The 18203-nt window shown below is 44.8% G+C and overlaps 2 protein-coding genes across 3 annotated transcripts in view; both read left to right on the forward strand.

The window, feature by feature from the left end:
* The first annotated feature begins 2559 nt into the window (after window positions 1-2559).
* Window positions 2560-9686, forward strand: LOC119453567 (protein TsetseEP-like). 2 transcript variants are annotated; one of them, XM_037715615.2, is made up of 3 exons: window positions 2560-2691; window positions 5406-5594; window positions 9451-9686. In XM_037715615.2, exons 1-3 carry the CDS (start codon window positions 2625-2627, stop codon window positions 9609-9611), a joined length of 417 nt encoding a protein of 138 aa, XP_037571543.1. In that variant the 5' UTR covers window positions 2560-2624; the 3' UTR covers window positions 9612-9686. The 2 variants fall into 2 exon arrangements, with proteins under 2 accessions (XP_037571543.1, XP_049524206.1); XM_049668249.1 differs by having other exon boundaries at window positions 2564-2691; window positions 5409-5594.
* A 7703-nt stretch (window positions 9687-17389) lies between these two features.
* LOC125945883 (uncharacterized) overlaps window positions 17390-18203 on the forward strand; it is a 39350-nt gene continuing 38536 nt past the window's right edge. Inside the window, exon 1 of the mRNA XM_049668247.1 lies at window positions 17390-17640. The gene's annotated coding sequence lies outside the window, so the exon portion shown is untranslated. The remainder of the gene's footprint in view (window positions 17641-18203) is intronic.

Here is an 18203-nt window from a genome sequence, read left to right on the forward strand (position 1 = left end):
CACAGCAATAAAAACACCTCCCGCCCTCCCCCCCTCCCCCTAGACCCCTGCCTATCTTTGGGGAACACGTCAAAATAAGGAAGGTCAGCAAGAATTTCTGCGACAGAAACGTCGTAAAAAAGCCATGTTTCGGTGAGTACCAGAAGATTGCTTTCAGAGGAGGAGAGAAGGTTTGATATGATATTACGTTTAGGAAGAAAACTGCGTATGTTAGAAAAATAACTGATAAAGAAAAGGGCGGTTTAGGAAACGGTGTAGAACTTGTAACTCGGTGTTGGCTGTTACGTGGTAGCTATAATTATTTAACTTCTTGCGACGAATCATCGAAGAAGAATCGCCAAACTCCGGTATGTAATGCTCTATACCGAAGTTAAAAAGGCACAGATTTGCCTTTATCGTGTGTGATAGGATGCCTGCGCGCGCCCTTCGTCGTTCTATCGACGTCATTCCTTCTTCGTCACTGCATCGTAACCTTGCTGTCGTCAATAATAGCGATTGTTCCGGCGTTGCCATGTCATCGTCATCATTGCGTTGTCGTCATACAGACATCGTTATGCAATCCCTATTGACAAATCTGTATGCCCCATAACTCCAATATCCGATAGTCCGATATGAAACATACAGGATTCCATACAGAAACTCGTTTTTCCCATAAGTCATATGATGTTATGGGATAAAGGAGTTAGGGGAATACGGTGTTCTTTTACAGTAGGAATGGTTCTCATAACGTCGTTATTATGCCACCATATTCGTTCGATCGTCGTCACTCAAGCTTCGCCATATGATTCCTGTCGTATCGTCATCGACAGGACATTGTCGTCATATAGTCGCTGTCATACAGTCGTCGCCATCGTAGAGTCGTCGTCATCCTATTGTCCCCATGCGGTCACCTCAGGCTGTCATCATCGTAATACTGTCTTCACCATTTCGCAATCGTCATCCCATTCTCATGCCGTCTCTGTCATAGCGTCTTCGGCTGCTCCAGTGTATGCTTATAAAGCTGGCGAGTGTTCGATCACCATATCGATGAGTGCAGCAGTTTAATCTAGAATGCTATATTTTGAGCATTTTAGAATGACCATTTTGAGTTTTCCAGAATTTAAAAAAAATGTCCTATGGCAAAGAGCATAATTCTTGTCCATGAACTGGGTCATTCGAAGCGGTGGACCTTACTAGCACGAGAAATTAAAACACATATTCAACTAATTGCCGAAAAATTGAGGAAATTGATTCGAAGTGGATAAGTCTTGCAAACTCTTGCAATTGATTGCTTCATTTACGTGTAAACCATTGTTTCTGTTTAACATTTCACCACAGCTCAGTCCGCTTGTTTCCTTATGTCCGTACTTGTTAAAACTCTGCCCCTTGGCTACATTTCACTTCCCCTGATTTGTTTTGTTTTGAATTCATTACAAGATATAATTGTGTACACCGTTATGCCATGTTTTCAGTTTACTTGTTTTCCTGCATTAATACATGTTAACAATTCTACCTCTTCGTTGCATTTGCATTAACTTGAATTGCTTTGTTACTTTTTATTTGTTAAAAGCGTAATTCTGTATACTATTATATAATGTTTCAATTCTTTTTGTGTCGTATGTAATTATTTGTAGGAAACTTTACGACTTTGCTGCATTTGCTCTAACCTAATTTGTTTTGTGCTTATTAATTAGAACAGGAGGTCCCCTTACAGCCTTGAGCGTTATTTGGGACCTCCTTCTGTATATTCTGTTACTGTTCTTTTCTTTTCGTGAATGAATAAAAATTCTTCTTCTTCTATTTATATGTATATGTGCTGTAAAGTGAATAAGGGAGAAGTTAATTAGTGATGTTTTTAATTAGTGAAATATGTGTTTCGATTTCTAGTGCAAGTATGTACGCCTCTGGCAATAATTCAGCTCATGGACTGCAATTGTCTTATCTGGAACCAGCGATCTTTAAAATTTCCGGAAAACTAAAAAAAATATCACCACGTACTTCAACCTTTGCACTGAAATATTATTGAAGAAGCCGGACCTTCAAACCCCAAAGCGATTCGGCGAGCCCGATATCGGCAGAAAGAACGCCTAGCCCACATCACAGCTAACGCTTAAACATTCACGGTACACATTCGTAATGGTCCTGTGAGTTTTTTTTTTTTAGCTAGGACACTACATGATGAACACTACATACAAAAATTGCATAGAATGAAGTTGCTGGAAAGAATTATATACTTCTGCAAATTATTGACGTAATCAGCCTGTGAACAGCCAGTGAAATATACGCTTGCACGTAGACTTTAGGCACAGACGTCTCTAAATTCTTTAGGGTGGCCAAGTTGGATCTTCAATGATTCTCCGGAAAACACTACACGAGCCTCATATCACCCACGCGCGGTCACCGGGAATTCCAGAGGCTAATAATGCGGCGAGACAATGGCCCATTGTTGGAAGCACGTGTATCAGGAGCCATCTCCCACTACTGGAGATCAATTTCAGCTATTGACAGCATAAGTACATTATTATTTGCGTCGCGGCCACGGTGTACAGTGCTATCTGGTCACTGCGATCTGATAAGAAAGCGCTGTGTATTTAAAGAGTGCGAAAGTAACCCATTGCAGCAGACGCAGGCCAAACGGAGCGACCATGAAGTCCTTTTCCGTCATCGCCATCACTTTGGCGCTTGTCGTCCAGTGCAGCTGTGCCGATGAAGGTGAGTTTTTCAGTAATATGACGCGAATTTTGTTACTACATTTTGTGAGCCTAAGGAAGAAACAAAAGTATTGCCTCAAATGCCCCTATAAATATCGTCGGCTTGTCTAGCAGTAATACTGCAGTATCAATATCAATATTATATTATCAAATCCCACTGACACGTGGTAAAGTGTATGGAGAAAAAACTAGGCGCCGCCTAAATGGAAGAGCTGCCGGACATAAAAGGTGAACGGAGAACCAGTTACGCGTCGTGAATCTTGCAAATGTGTAACAAAGCTAACAGACATCACCGAAATACTAGAACGAAGCGCTATGTCAAGGCTAGAGAACTGTTAGAAGCCCGCTTCATCAAGGAAACAGGAAACTGGCGCATCCGTGATACTTCTGTAGTTCTACACGGCATAGAAATGATGTTCATGTCCGATGCGATGTCAAGGAAGGCGTCCTGTTTGGTCATTTCGTGCTTTCTTGTTTCTCTTATTTAGATTTTGTGCATATATATATATATATATATATATATATATATATATATTGGTGCTGTTCAACCAGCCGTAAAATTTGTTGGTGGTTGCGCACTGTTACTCACCTCTTCTTCCTGGCGATGTCTTCTCCGCGACATGTTAATTTCTGAAGGTCGCCAACGAGCCCAGCACCAAATCGTGTTTGCAGTAATGCACTGAGTCGGGTGATATGGCTTAAGTATCCGCATACAGGACAGATGCTTCAGAAATGAAGCCTCTGGCTGTGTTGCATTCCGACTGTGTTGCAGGGGCACTAACCGCCCGTACGCGTTATTCTGTTTCTGGCTCAATATGATATTTTTCTCGCAGCTTCTCTGTGACTCTCCTCACTACAATTTACCGAGACGGTCGCTCGCAATCGCGATAGCACGCTTTGACCAAAGACTTCGAACAGAGGAACTTCTTTTAGAATGCCGACATCTCAAGCCATCGCAGCGGAGGGCGACGAGGGCACAGTTACATTTTTAAGGACAACAGACTTGCACAAGCGGGTATAGCCTGAACAGTTGTGTCTATTCCTGCAAGTGCTACTGTGCTGTACGGTGGCAGTATGCGGTGACAGTGACAGACTGTAATTGTGTGTCTGTGCTCGTTTCTTTATCTCTACTTTCCGGTCACTTTACCTTTTCCTCCCCCTTCGCCCCAACGTAGGGTAGCAAACCGGATCTTCCCATCTGGTTAGCCTCCCTGCCTTTCCCCTTTCTTCTGTCTCTCTCCCTCTCTTTCGCTCATTCTGATATCCATTCTGGCGGCCGCGTGAGCCACTTCGGCTTGTCAACCGCTTACGTCACTATTTTGCTGTGACGTCTACGTCGGAGCCAACACCAATGGTTTGAGGAAACCCCTCGAAAGCTGGTGCGCGGGGCGAGTATGATTGCTAATGATGACACGTTATCAGACAATTGCGGATATTCTTGAAGTCAAGACGTAAACGAATATTGCTCTAAACCTACGTCCGCAATTTCCTGCAAGGTTTAGGAAATACGGCTAGTCTTCTAATATAAATGCCACCTTCTCTCTGAGTGTCCTCGCTTCAGTGCGCCCAGGAAATAACTTTCACGAGTGTTAGATGGACTTGATAAACGCCCTTTGTCAGACGAAAGTGTCATGGGACACTGGCCGAGACCGTCCTCAGCGCAGAAGGCTTTGAAAGCGTTGTTACGCTGCTTGCGGAGAACTGGTGTCAGAGACAGATTTGAAGCAGTGCCGTATTCTCCATTTTGTTGTGCTCTTCCTAACACTTCATTTTCTGCATCTCTTTTCTATTATCTCTTGTTCCCCTTGCTCCCTTTCCCCAGCACATTGTAGCCGGCCGGTCTGAGAAGTGGCTGACCTCCCTGTCTTTCCGTCTATTCCTCCTTCCTAATTTATAGCATGTTTACATCAGCAAAGTTTATCCGCACGCATTTGCAGGACAGCAGCAAACGGGTTGTAACTGAGATGAAATGAGTGAGCTCTGTACAAGCCCTTAATGCACATGCCACTATGGGACAGCCTAAAATGAGTTCTCGACACTAGATGGAAAGGAATATGGTTTCTTCGTTTCAAAATATGAGTGATGCATCACTGTTATTTATAAATACGTACTGTATATGCAATAATAAACACAGCAGACTAAAGTTCATTATTTTTTTTACCTTTGACGAATTTCTTTACCCAGGGAATGTGTGTTGAATAGTGAAACCATTGTATTCAAAATAAAATGGCTGATTCTGAAGTGCATTTCTAATTTCGTGTGAACAACTCAGCTCTGCCAGCAATGCCTGGTAATGGGCGCGTTGGCGCCCAAATGCCATGGTATGGCTGGTGCGAAGAATTCACTGCGCAGGTTATAACATACAATTAAGCCCTGCTGCACACAAAAAACCCGCACCTGTTGATTCAGCACATTTCACCCTTGATTTGCATGCTAGGGAAAGCCTGCAGAGTTCCTGTCCACGCTGTTTCACCAACTTCTTGTTTTCTCCCTTTTTGTGGGTGTTTTTTTCCTTGCACGATTCGTGCAGTTGCACGATTTTTTACCCACGTTAGTTAGGTTTACCGTCAATCTTTCTTTCGACAATGGTGTTTCATTTTTGAGCGCCAATAACCCGTAAACAACAAACCCATATAAACAAGGCGCATTCTCACGCACGACGTTGAAGTGTACACGCATACAGCATGTAGCCTCGTTACTGATCTCATGACGCAGCAGCCGAGCCCGCGGAAAACGTCAACCAGCTTCGCGAGCTCTACCCGGCCCCTTGGCTTCCTCGGCCATGGCCCTACCCCCGGCCCTATCCCCTTCCTCGGCCATGGCCACAACCTTGGCCACAACCTGAGCCTCTGCCTTGGCCTCAGCCCAGGCCTTTGCCTGTTCCGATGGATTTCGCGCTGAAAGGTAAATAGATGGAACTGCCGTGCTATGTGCATCATGTTATGCGCCCTAAATGATTGAACCACGAAAAGATCATGCACGCCAGGTAGTCGAAATAAATAAGTCTGGGCGTATATTTTCTAATGTTTCTTCCAATTTTCCATTCGTATGATAGATGCCCCGAATGGTCGAAAACCTAGCAAAGATAGCGGCGCGGTCTAAGGCGATGACGAATGGCGAAAAAAGCGAAAAATGAAATCTAGCTTTACAAAATAGAGTCCCTGCACACTAAATTCCCAGCGTTTCAATTTATTGTGCCTGTATTTATATTGAGTCACGCCGCGTAGCCAATCATATAAGTAGCATCTTCGCAACGGCGGTATGGTGCACATGTTGGCAAATATTCCACCTATTGCCTTGGATTCGTTTAGAATAGATACGCCCATGTTATAATAGATAAATATGCTCGCACTGCCAGTGTGACGAGGAGATGACTCATGGCCATCGATACTTCATAATGATAAACAGGACTTCGAGTCTCGTTTTTCACGTAATTAGCTTCACAACCTGGGTGATCACCTGTCAACCAGCCGAAATGTCTTTACCTTAATTCCCACTGCACTAATTTTATTTGCATGATATTTTCCTGAAGAACCGCCGACAGTAGAGCCACCTTGTTTCTTGTATTGTTGCCATCGTAAAATAATCAGTGTTGAGGACTACATATTGAAGGAGCTTGAAGCATTGATGACCAGTAGTCGACCACGGCATGTTGCTAGAGCAAATGTTACAGCTGGACTTGTCTCCGTCAGGATTCAACTGCTTTCCTTAGCAGCGTTTTACGCACGGGTAGCTAACTCTGACCCACCATCAATTGAAGAAGAGTAGAATAAGCAGATGCGTAGTGTGGGTAGCTGCAAAGTACATTTTTAAGGCGACTAGCATTGTTTGCCTACTTTAGGAACTCTGAGTATATTTGTCTAGCGTCTTACGGCTACCGAGTGATCCAAATTGTCAACTAGTTTGGGCCACTAGGACCTCATACCATCGACGACAGGCTTTCGTCGGTACACTAACGTATCCAGAGCGGAAGTGGCACCCCTTGGTCGTCATGCCTTCGTCGTTCCAGACACATCGCTCCTTATTCGTTAGGGCCTCGTCGTCGTATAGTTATCGTCATGCTGTTCTTGTTGTTCATGGGGTTTTACTTGCGAAAACGACGATATGATAATGAGGCACGCCGTAATGGGGGGCTACGGATTAATTTAGACCACCTGGGGTTCCTTAACGTGCACTGTATGCACGGTACATGGGCATTTTAACAATTCGTCCCCATCGCAATGCGGACGCCGTCGCCGGGTTTTAATCCCGTGACCTCAGGCTTAGCAACACAATGTCAAAGCCACTACGCCACCACGGCGGGTATCGGGATGCTTTCATGGACATGGCTGACTAAGGCGAGCGAGTGTCATAGCATAGTGGGCCGATACCGGAGACGGCGCATGTCGCATAAGCGGAAGAAATGAAAATCTCAATGACTACAGATTCTAACCAAAGGTGGCTTCAGCTCGCTACGTTGTTTTTTTGCTTGAATGCTAGCTCGTATTAACGTCGGCAGTGAGATTGCTTGTGCCGGAATTCACTTTTAGTGCGATAATAATTATATTGTTACGTGTATAATTACAGTATTACGGTATAGACGATATTGATTATATTGTTAGCACCCCGCACCTCCACCAAATAATGCTACGTGTAGCCTGATGCCCAAGGCTATTTACTGATTTATTTACACGGAAGCTAACCGAGCCAAGATGGCGACGCTATATCAACCAGGCACGCGTCGTCTTCCTCCTCTTCAGTGCAGCCACACTGTGGCGGCAGTTCCTTATCAATATGGACATTCCAGGCAAATTTTCGCCATCAGCGTGATGTTCCATATATAATTATGTATGTGTATGTTTTATGTTTATCTATGCTAGATATGCGAGGTAGCTGCTACGCTATTCAACAGCCAAAGTTGCTCGGGCCGGTTTTTATGTTTTCTGACTGAATTTTAGACGTTTGCAGCATGCGAGCCAAAAAAATCACCGCCCCTTCCACTCCGTGAAGGTGGACCAACAGTGAGCTGTTGGACCATCTTCACGGAATGGAACATGGACGCTCGGACGCTCGCTCCCACCAATGGGAGCGAGCGTCCGAGCCGTAGTTGCATTCGCGGCCGCTTGGCTCGCCCGAACGGCGCTACTTGCGGGGGGGTGGGACGCGTCGGCGTCCACGGGCGACGGCGTTCCTAGCGCGTTCCTCACCCTTTTTCTTCTATGACGTTCCCAGACAAGAGTCCTTGGCCAAAGCTCTATATATACAGTCAGCGCTAACGCAAACTCCTCTCCCACCCCAATCCTCCGTTGACCTACTTTTTTCCTACACCGCCATTGTTTGGCTTGCCTCACGTTCACACCCTCCAACACTAGTATTGGACGGCGCGACTTACGTCAGCCCCCATTCCCGTTATTCTTTCCACCTGCACCCCCTCACAGCATTCTCACAGGGGGAAAGGGGTCCCGCCAGCCCCTTTCCCCCTTTTGAGCTCTTCTTTTCCTCTCCTCTCCCGCAAGGTCACGTGGCCCCTCTCTAGCGGATTCCGACAAAGACGGCACAGGGTCCGCATAAACAGCTTCGATGCAAAAGTCCTGAAACATCTCATTCACACCGCATGCTTTTTATCTGAACTCCTTTGAGACTGTTAAACACTGCAAAACAATATTAATGCTGGACAATCTGAAACATATATTTCAACGGTGCCGCATTTTACGTGCAGTGCAGTGGCGTCTGTGGGATGCCATTACAGGCCCTACGCGGCGTGTTGACGCTTTTAAGAATGCAGGAAATTTAGCGCGTCTGCGTGTAGTCGCACCCGCGTATAGAGAGAAAACTTTTCGAGAAATTCATCGGTACTGTAAACGTTGCTATCGCAGTCAGCTTCGTCTTTTCTGGCGAAATTTCCATTGTTTTAGTACTTTTACATCAGTTGCCGCACATTGCGCAACGGCTGATTCTCCTTCTCCTCCCCCATTGAGGGTGAAGGAGAGAGTGAGCTACGGGCACATAAAAACGCTGCTGAGGAAATTACTTGGTAAACTGACGAAGACGAGTGCTTGTGTGGAAACGTTGACTCCAGCGGCATTTTTTGTTCGGCTACTGCCAATCACTTCGAGCACCCATATTCTTATGAACTTCTGTCCTGCTTGGAGTGAAGGCATTGAGTATCACGGAAATCACTAGAGGGAACTATGCTGCTCTCATCACTCAGCTACTATGGAATGAATGCTATTGCATGGATATGCCTACTCTTCATGCTTGTGGCCACAAACGCTTTTTGTGACGTTAGTCTCGGCGGATGCGTAATTTTTTGCTAATTACTTCAATTATAACGAAACATTTTTAGCAATGATAAATTGGCCAAGTCCCGAAGCCAGAAGGACGAAGTTTATGCAAATCGATGTACAACCCATCATTTAAATTCTGGCTGAACCGCCATGCTGGCAACTCCCGTTGACGCTAATGCTTGAGTTCTGTTTAGTAATTGCTTGTGGAAAACTGTGTGGCTGAAATTGATGTGTTACTTTTTACTTTGTTTCATCGCTCTTGTTTCGAAACTATCTGGCACCCAAGTCTCCTATAATGCCATATCCGAGCCTCGAGTGTAGAACACTTATATTTAGGCTCAGGTGCCTCCTATACGCCACTCTTGCAGCTTTCGAACATCCAAATCAACGAGCCAATTATTCAACTTACCTAAATATCGAACATTTTCTGTTTATTACATTGTTGGCGACGTCAAATGAAGTGTCCGTGTGTGGGTCGATCTTCTTTCATGCAGACCTGCCCGAAGTGGACATTTCTGCCGAGGAAGAGCCAAAGGCGAGGCAGCGTCGAGCTATCTTGCCTAGGCCTAAGCCTTGGCCCCGCCCCTGGCCCAAGCCCTTTCCTCGTCCCGGGCCTAAGCCCTGGCCTAGGCCTTTCCCCAGACCTTGGGCTTAATGAGCACGAATAGCATATCGCCAGTAAATTAAATTAAACGCTGAGATAAGCGTTACATTCGCTTCGTCTCCTGAATTTTGTGTGTTGTCTATTTACTCGCTTAATCGAGGACCCTTCCGTGGGTATAAAGGGTGACAATTTGTTAAAGTGGTCTTTATGTCGCCGTGCAGCATTATTTTCCCGAGGAGAGAGAGAGGCAGAATAATTCAGGAAGAGCGCAGGGGTTGGCCTGAGGCAAAAGTCATCCAGGCTACCAATCTTCTTCTATGGAAGGGAAAGGTCAGCAAAAAGTGGCATTATGAGTGATGGGGAGGACAGACACAAGGATCGGAGCACACTCGTGCCTCAAGGTCACACTGACAGCCGTGCATCGTGTTCTATCAAAAAGCTTCTAGGAGAGTCTTCATGAGTCTGCATGAATCAATGTTAATGTGTTAGCACTAGGAGTGTCACAGTGGCAAGTGTAGGTGTGTGAGAAGCCGGTCAAATTCTAGAAGTGTGTGTATATTTATTTATTTATTTATTTATTTATTTACCTTCAGGGTCTTTCGGAAATAGAGTGGGTTTCATATGCACAATAAGCCGGAAATATAAGCCGATGAAAACAATTCCTACGGTCCCATGTCTTCAGGGAGAAGCTTCCGGGGTAAAGCGCTGTCTTTTAAGAGGACGCTTAAGCTCGGGCCAAACTCCGATGCCGCCTACTCAAATACATAAATAATGAAGAAATGCTCTTCTGAAATGACGCCTGGGCCGATTTCGAAGACATTTGTTGCATTTCAGAGAAAAGTTACATTCTAGTGAGTGTTGGAAGCAAAATTTGTATGTATGGACTGAATTTCTTACAGGGGCTTTTATATATTGTAAGTAAAAAAAATGGAAGCCCGAAGTTTGCGAGTTCGTCCCTCAGCATCAAAAACAGATATCGTACTTTCGTAAACTGCATCTGTTGAAGCATCTGAAGTGGACAAATTTCATATACTTGCACAGCTTACGTGAATTGTTACTGTCTTTACAATGGTTTTGCAAAATCATTCTCTCAATTACACTATACTGTAGAGCGGTGTATAATACATGAACTTTGTAAATTTTAGGTGCACTAATATATGCAACTTACAGAAATGTGAAATTTTATTGCTGAGTTACAAAAGTGTAAACTTGATAGTTTCATTTTCTGTAAATTTACGATTTTTTAACAATCTTTATAAGCAAATCGAGAGCCTCAATCAAAATCCCCTATACAGTCACTAGAATAACCTTTTGTTTTAAGAAAAACCTCGCTATACTTGGTGCTCGCTATACTTGGTGCAGTGGCTCCCAAGGAAAATAATTTATCCTTCACCATGTATTTAGATTGGAGCCTACGAGCCAAAGCATCCCCTAAAATGGAAGCATTAGATCGGGGCCAACTCTGATGCCACCCATTCAAGGAAGTGTAAAATGCCGAACAGCGTCTATCAAACACGTCCTAGACCAACATCAATAAAATTTGTTGCATTTCAGAGACAATGTTATATTATAATAACTCGATTTCGAAGAATTTGAATTTGCAGCCTCCGATGTTGGAAAACATTGCCAAATGTCGGTAAGTTGAGAAAATATAAAAGCACGAAGTTTACAAATCTCTAACTCTGCAACAATAGCAGAGATTTCAGTTCTGTAAACTGCATGCGTTAGAGCATATTAAGCGGCCGGATTTATTATGTGAATTTAGAGGTTGCAAGAATTTCTTATGATGTTTACAAAAGTTTTTTTTGCCATACGCACACAATAATGGCATGTTTCAGAGCGATCTTTAATACACAAGCTATAGACGCTGTAAATGAATTATTGGGTTCAGTTAACAGAACTACGATATTATTTTTCATTGCTGAGTCATGGAGTTGTACACAGGATAACTTTGCTTTTTGAAAGTTAGTAATATTTAACGAACTTTATTTAAAGATTGAAGGCCTACATTGAAATTATTCTTCCTACAGTAACTGTACTTGTGAAAGTAACAAATCGCATCAGATTCGGGGCAGCGGTTGCAGAGAGAAACAATTTTTCCGTTCCCATATATTTTTATAAGAGCACCTGAGTCAATTCTTTCTCTCTATAGTATACCCGAGCAAGGGCGGTGTGGACGGTAGCAGCAGCGCAGATAGTGACATCTTGTGCCAATTTGCTGAATTTAAACGTGTCAGAAATGTGTTATTGACACTTTTTGTGAATAATTATGAAAAAAAGAAGAAAACAATCCGTTTCCATTGCACCCCGTGAAAGTGGATGTGCAGTGTAACTAGTTCGGACGTTAGACAAGCACGACCGCTCCAAGTGACGTCAGACGACGATTCACAGCACCACCACCACCACAAGCGACGTAGGCCGCGTGCGCACGCACGTGAGCGGAAGTGCAGCATACATCCTCATTCTTCTAGGCCTTCTGTCAAGCGCATGTGCCTTATTGATCTAAATTAATGTTTGAAAGTAAATTGCGTCAAGAAAATGCGTAAAGCACGACATACACGCAAGCTACAGACGTGACAGCTTCCGACTGTTACTCGGATATACGAGAAAACATAAATCTCTTACGGGGAAACTGAAAGACAAAACCTCTTTTCCAGCTACCGCCGAAGGTCCGTCTGAGTGGTCGCGGCCGGTACACGGCGGTAATGTTAGCACAGCATACAACCTCATTCTTGTAGGCCTTCCGCTTACGCAAGTGGGTGATTGAACGAAATGAATTTCTCAAGGTAAAATGGGTGAGAAGACTCACACACAAGCTGCAAACATGATAACATAGGATTGTAAATCGAACGTACGAGTAAGCATGATTATGTTATGCGGACACTCAAACATAAACCGCTTCTTCAGCTGCCATTTCTTTTTTTGGTGTGGACGCCCCGAAAAATCCTGACCAAGTAGAGGTTAACAGCTTCACTGTAAAAAAAATAATCGCGATATTCTTTAGGGATTCTGCTAGTGCCGGCGCCTTTACGCCAACCGCTGACGAGCAAGTAGTCAGTCATTGCAACAATATCTGCATAGGTTGTAGGTGAACTGAGCGCCAAGAGATGGCGCCTTCAACGCTGCTCCTTTTTTTTTTCGTTTACTACGAATGAAGGCGGCAACATCTTCGAATGAGACTACACTCTGCAGTATACATCAGGGACATCATTAATAATAACTTTGGTCAAAAAGAGAGCGTAGCCCAGACTCAACCGCAGGAACCGGGAATCCTAACAGATGAAAATTTAACGTAATGTTTTACTGAAAAGAAAAAAGGTCCTTATACCACGGCATAAGGATCAGAAGAAATCCTAATACAGGTAATCAAACAGCTGCGTCCTAAGAGCATGGCGCAGCTGACTAGTGCCATAGAGGAACGTAATATTGCGAAGGACATTTCAACTAGGACGCGCTGAAAGCAGGGTGAACCTTACCTATAAAGACAAACATTATAAGTATAAGATGAGCTCGTACAGTGCAGTTACAGTAACATTGGTGATATTAAAGTGGCAATGCATGACAATAAACTAGAGCTGTCGATGTGGGTAGGAAACACATCCAGTATCACCTATCTCAGGATAAATCTCGACGTTAAAGCGACTAACATTCAATTCATTGTAGCGACTCACTATATTGCTGCATCTTCCGGCGGCGCCGCCGTTAAGTCCGCGCGTGGCGCGTGTGTGAATGTTAAAATATTCACACACGCATAACATTTATGTACCGGGTGCTCAAAATTAAGCTTTACGGAGTTTTTAAAAATTGCCTGCGGCAGGTAGCATAATTTTTATCGTTTAGCTGGATTATTCTAAGAGGCGAACATTGGCAGCACAAGAAATCGAAAGGCATCTTCAACTAATTAAGAGAAATTCAGTAATTAACTTCTTACTTAATTACTTTACGACACATATTGCAATTTACGAATTGCAGCCAGTGAGCTTGCAAAACGCAACCACTTGAAATGAATTTCCAGGATGACAGCAGTTTCGAGATATTATTTCCCAAAGTGTCGGACGAAGTACATGGGCGTTCCAGTTACTTTTGTGCTTCAATGTGTAAAACAGTATTTCGGTAAAAAGTGTAGGTGGAACAACAACGCATTTTTAAGGCGAGTTTCATGGCGCCCATCTCTAAACTGGTGTCATTCTGGAAATTCATTCCAAGTGGATACGCCTGACAAGCTCACCGGCTAAAATTCGTAAACTGCAATATGTGTCGTAAAGTAATTAACTAAGAAGTTAATTGGTTATTTTTTGTTAATTTATGAATATGTGTCTCGGTTTCTCGTGCTACTAATGTCCGCCTCATCGAATAACGGAGCTCAATGATAACACTTATGCTACTTCCCAGAGGCCATTTACAAAAATTCCATAAAGCTTGAAAATGATCACCCTGTATATTCAGAAAAGAATGTCTCCACATGCATGATGTGGGTTCCAGTTCATTTACTTCTCTCAACTGTCTTCTTTTTTAGGCAATTTCGAACGCATTTCGTGATACACCCGGTAAATCAGGCGCGCTTGTTAACCGTAAGCCAATTCGATTTGCTTGAAGTAACATATTTGTTTTTACCTTTATTACGAATTAATTATGGCACACAGACAGCCTATATTTTTAGCATAACATTTCGGAATCATCGGCCGCCCTAATTTAAGCAACCATCTACACTACCTATATTTAAAACGAGACCTATATTTAAACGAGAACAGACGGCGGCTGTTTCGTACCCTACATGACACACATGTCATAACATTGTCATGACTTATCATTTATGTTCGTCACACACTCTTGACATACTATGCCAATATTCGAACATACCAAGTAAACGAAACGACCATGAGAGCACCAAGACCTAGGTGGCTAGATAGATAGATAGATAGATAGATAGATAGATAGATAGATAGATAGATAGATTGATAGATAGATACTGATAGATAGATAGATAGATAGATAGATAGATAGATATATAGATAAATAGATAGATAGATAGATACTGATAGATAGATAGATAGATAGATAGATAGATAGATAGATAGATAGATAGATAGATAGATAGATAGATAGATAGATAGATAGATAGATAGATAGATAGATAGATAGATACTGATAGAGCAAGCGAACGACAACGCAGGTATGACTACCGGAGCGTAGCAGCCTACAAATCCGTGTCTCCCAGCTGACGTCATCGGTGTGCGGTTTGCAGCACCGCCATCGGTCGCACACGGGTACAATGAGCGTTTCACTTCGTTTTCCATTTTGGCCTTCGTAGTTGGTTCAGTAAAAAATTACGCCATCGTTGACACCGTGATCGGCGAATTGGCGCGAGAAATGACCACAGTCGTGCGGTGTCTGGTATCAGCCCCGATATCTATGAGCGACGCGCTCTGTCGCGTGACGTCAGTGAGTTGATTCCCGTGCCGCGCGGCACACGCTCTCGCTACTCTCGCTACGTGAAGGCAACTTGAAGCTGGCGGCCGAGCTGCTCTGCTCGAGTTTTTGAAATGCTAGTCTTCAGGTTCGTTCCACGTATTAAGCGAAATGTTCACAGGCATTTCTGCGTTTGATAAGATATTATTTTTAGTACTACGCCGATAATGTAACATTTTTTGGGTGGTTTCCGATATTCTGAAAGTGCGTTGAACAGAAATAGTTTTATGCTAACCTAAACAAACATGTTTGTTTTTTCTTCATTATATAGAAAGTGGTGGTGAGGTTTATTTGCGAGAAATTAGTGCAGAGCATGTTTGAAAACTGGAAACGATAGCGCGTCGTGCCCCACTAATGTTCAAGGTAAACCGCTTCTCAGTAAAATAACGATACTTTTGTTGTCAGGAAAAGTGTTATACTTGCAACCCCAAGTGACTAGAAGTACGAGCGTACTGTGAAATTCGCATTCAGCTGCAATATTGCTTTGTCAACGCAAAATTTGCGCATGAGCACTGTTATTGGGCTTAATTTTCAAAGCTTCGTAGACTCTGATTTGCTCGCTCGCCGCGATGTTTTAAGACTTATCAACGAGATCGCGGCTCTGTCCGCGGAAAGTGAGGCCATAATAAAAACAAAAACAAAATAATATATCAAAATTAAATTAACAAATTTTACGCGCCAAAACCACAATGTGACTATCAGGCACGTAGTATATCTAAGTACACACGAGCGTGTTTGCATTTCGTCCCCTTCGAAATGCGGGCGCCGCGGAAGAGGTCGAGTCAGTGACCTTGAGCTAAGCAACAAAACTCCAGAGCCACTGGCTGATCATATCGGGTGTTTATATGGAAGATACTTTTAATATGTGCGGTTCGTTGGCCTCATAATGTGGGCAATAATAAAACTAACACTAGGAAAAAAAATTCACCATCTTCCCGAAGGGGAACCCTGAGTAGTATACGAAGCAGCCATGGGGTCGACTGAAGTTCCCATTACGTGAGCCCTCGTTGCATCAGTAGCAGCTTGTCGGCGGCGTTGACGTTTCCTTTCGGCTTCGCGAGCCGGAAATTCGGGATCGGCCTGTCGCCTCTGCCGTTTCGTGGCAGCGGCTCGAGCCCTCTTCTCAACACCGCATATCCACGAAGTGAATGATGACGAGTGGGCGAAGCACCGGGGTATCATTCGGGCAAAACGCCGGAAGCGTCCTTCGGAAGCCGGAAGCTGGCTTCCGGAACCAGAAGCGGAACCGGAAGTGCAACCGGAATTGGAAGCGGAACCGGCTTGCAGTTCCGGCTTCCGGAAGCCGGAGCTTGGCGTACATGAGCAGTAGGGGTGTGGACGCCGCACGGCGGAGGGAGGGAGTGACAAAGCCCCAAGCATAAGCTGCTTCGCATCTAAAATGCAGATAGTAATTGGAGAGCGCCGTGCCACGCGAGCACGCAGTCAGAACGCGAGCAAACGCATGAAAATTAAGCTATTCCAGCCGGAGCGGAGCAGACGACAAAGGTGCGTCCTCCCTATGACGTCACGAAAGCGCAGTTCGCAGCGCCGCCATCGGTAGCGCACGAGGCCAATAACCACAAAGTTACCGATCGTATTGCAAATGTACAGGGAAAAAATTCAGGGCGCGCGACAGCGCGCATCCAAACAAGCACACATACCTATGTAAACCACAATCATCGCTTTAATAGAGCCACTAAGGCGCCTCAATGTCCTCCTTGCTCGCCACTTGCATGTAGGCTCCCTATCGCCGCTCCATACAGGGTGAAGATATGGTGGCTAGCCATAGTGGAGACTAATGCCCCGAAAAAAAAGCTTTAGTGCAGACAACCACCGCCATTCTCATGCCCGCGGAACGCTGCAAGCGTTCGCGTTTCGACACGCGAGCTCGGCATAGCAATGGCGGTTTTGGTGGCGAGAGCTCCGTCACAGAATGTCTACACCCTGTACGGAGCAGAGGGCGAGGATGACATCCAGGCACCCTAACAGCCACCTCGATACAGCGCTATCTAGTATAGATCATTGTGTAACCAACCGCGAACGCCGCCCATCCACAAGCGACAACGCCGCCTCTCCTGCAGCTGTGAGGAAGTGCCTCCCTCAACCAGATTTTTTCTTTATTACGCGCGCAGACATATCGGCGCCAAAAAACCACGCGCCAAAAGCAGGCGGACTCGGTGGTCGTACATAATCGATAGTTTTTTTTTCTAATCGGAGAAACCGGACACTGTAGGATGAGATTGGAAGTGTTTTATTAAATGTTGTTATGCGAAAGCGTCAAACGGTCCATTGTGCGCGTTGGCTCATATAGACGCCGCGAGCGTCCCTGCTCCATCGGTGGTGATTTTGACGCCACCGAGGAAGGCTGCGGGAAGCGTTCGTTGTCGAGGTCGGAATAGGGCGAAGAAACGTGCGTGAGACGCTGTAGCGTCTCCTGTAGACGCTAGAGCTGCGAATCTCACGTCCGCACCCGGGGGTAGCTGGCCGTTCTCCCCTACCGAGCGAGACCGCATGTCCGGACGCCAGCGGCAACCCGAGTAGAATTCAGTGCTGAATTCGCCCGTCACAAGAGGACTGCAAGATCCTGGCAACGTGGAACACCGCGGAAAGTGTGAGCAGTATTCGGTCTTCTAGAGTGGATGTTAAGACGTGCTCGTGTTTCGCGTTGGCTCTTAGGCATGCTTAGGAAATAATCATCGCTGGTGTTTGAAGCTTTCTCCTTTTGGGAAGGCAGTTGGCTTCGTATTTCTTTTCGGGCTGATACAGTCGCCGCCTATAGCCCTGCCTTAATGAGGTCTCACTTCTGCGATTTTATAATAGTGTACAGAAGCATAACTCGCCTCCTACGTGATAATCAAGAGTTGCCGGGTATCGGTACAAAGCTTTAGAGTCGAGAAAAAAATAAAGTGTGGCCGAGTTCAGCATGAAGGCCGAAGCACTGAAAGACACATCAAGGTTTATCGTTGCGCTGAGGCCGCTTAGACGGAGTTCTAAACTATTCGGATGGTGTTCTTACTGTACGCGGGTGTTACCTGTTGGCGCAACGCAGCACGGAACACAACTGCTGCTTGGTAGTTGGAACAACGTCTACCTGGCCTCTCACAACGCTGGCATGATGAGGAACGCAGCCAATGGCAAAGCACCGCGATGGTGTACGAGACGAGGCCGACATGA

Source organism: Dermacentor silvarum, chromosome 5 (assembly GCF_013339745.2).
Source record: "Dermacentor silvarum isolate Dsil-2018 chromosome 5, BIME_Dsil_1.4, whole genome shotgun sequence".
Lineage (NCBI taxonomy): Eukaryota > Metazoa > Arthropoda > Arachnida > Ixodida > Ixodidae > Dermacentor > Dermacentor silvarum.

Coding starts and splice junctions, on each gene's coding strand:
- LOC119453567 (XM_037715615.2), top strand. CDS start 2,625: ATGAAGTCCTTTTCCGTCATCGCCATCACTTTGGCGCTTGTCGTCCAG. Junction 2,692..5,405: donor GTGCAGCTGTGCCGATGAAG/GTGAGTTTTTCA, acceptor CTCATGACGCAG/CAGCCGAGCCCGCGGAAAAC. Junction 5,595..9,450: donor GATGGATTTCGCGCTGAAAG/GTAAATAGATGG, acceptor TCTTTCATGCAG/ACCTGCCCGAAGTGGACATT.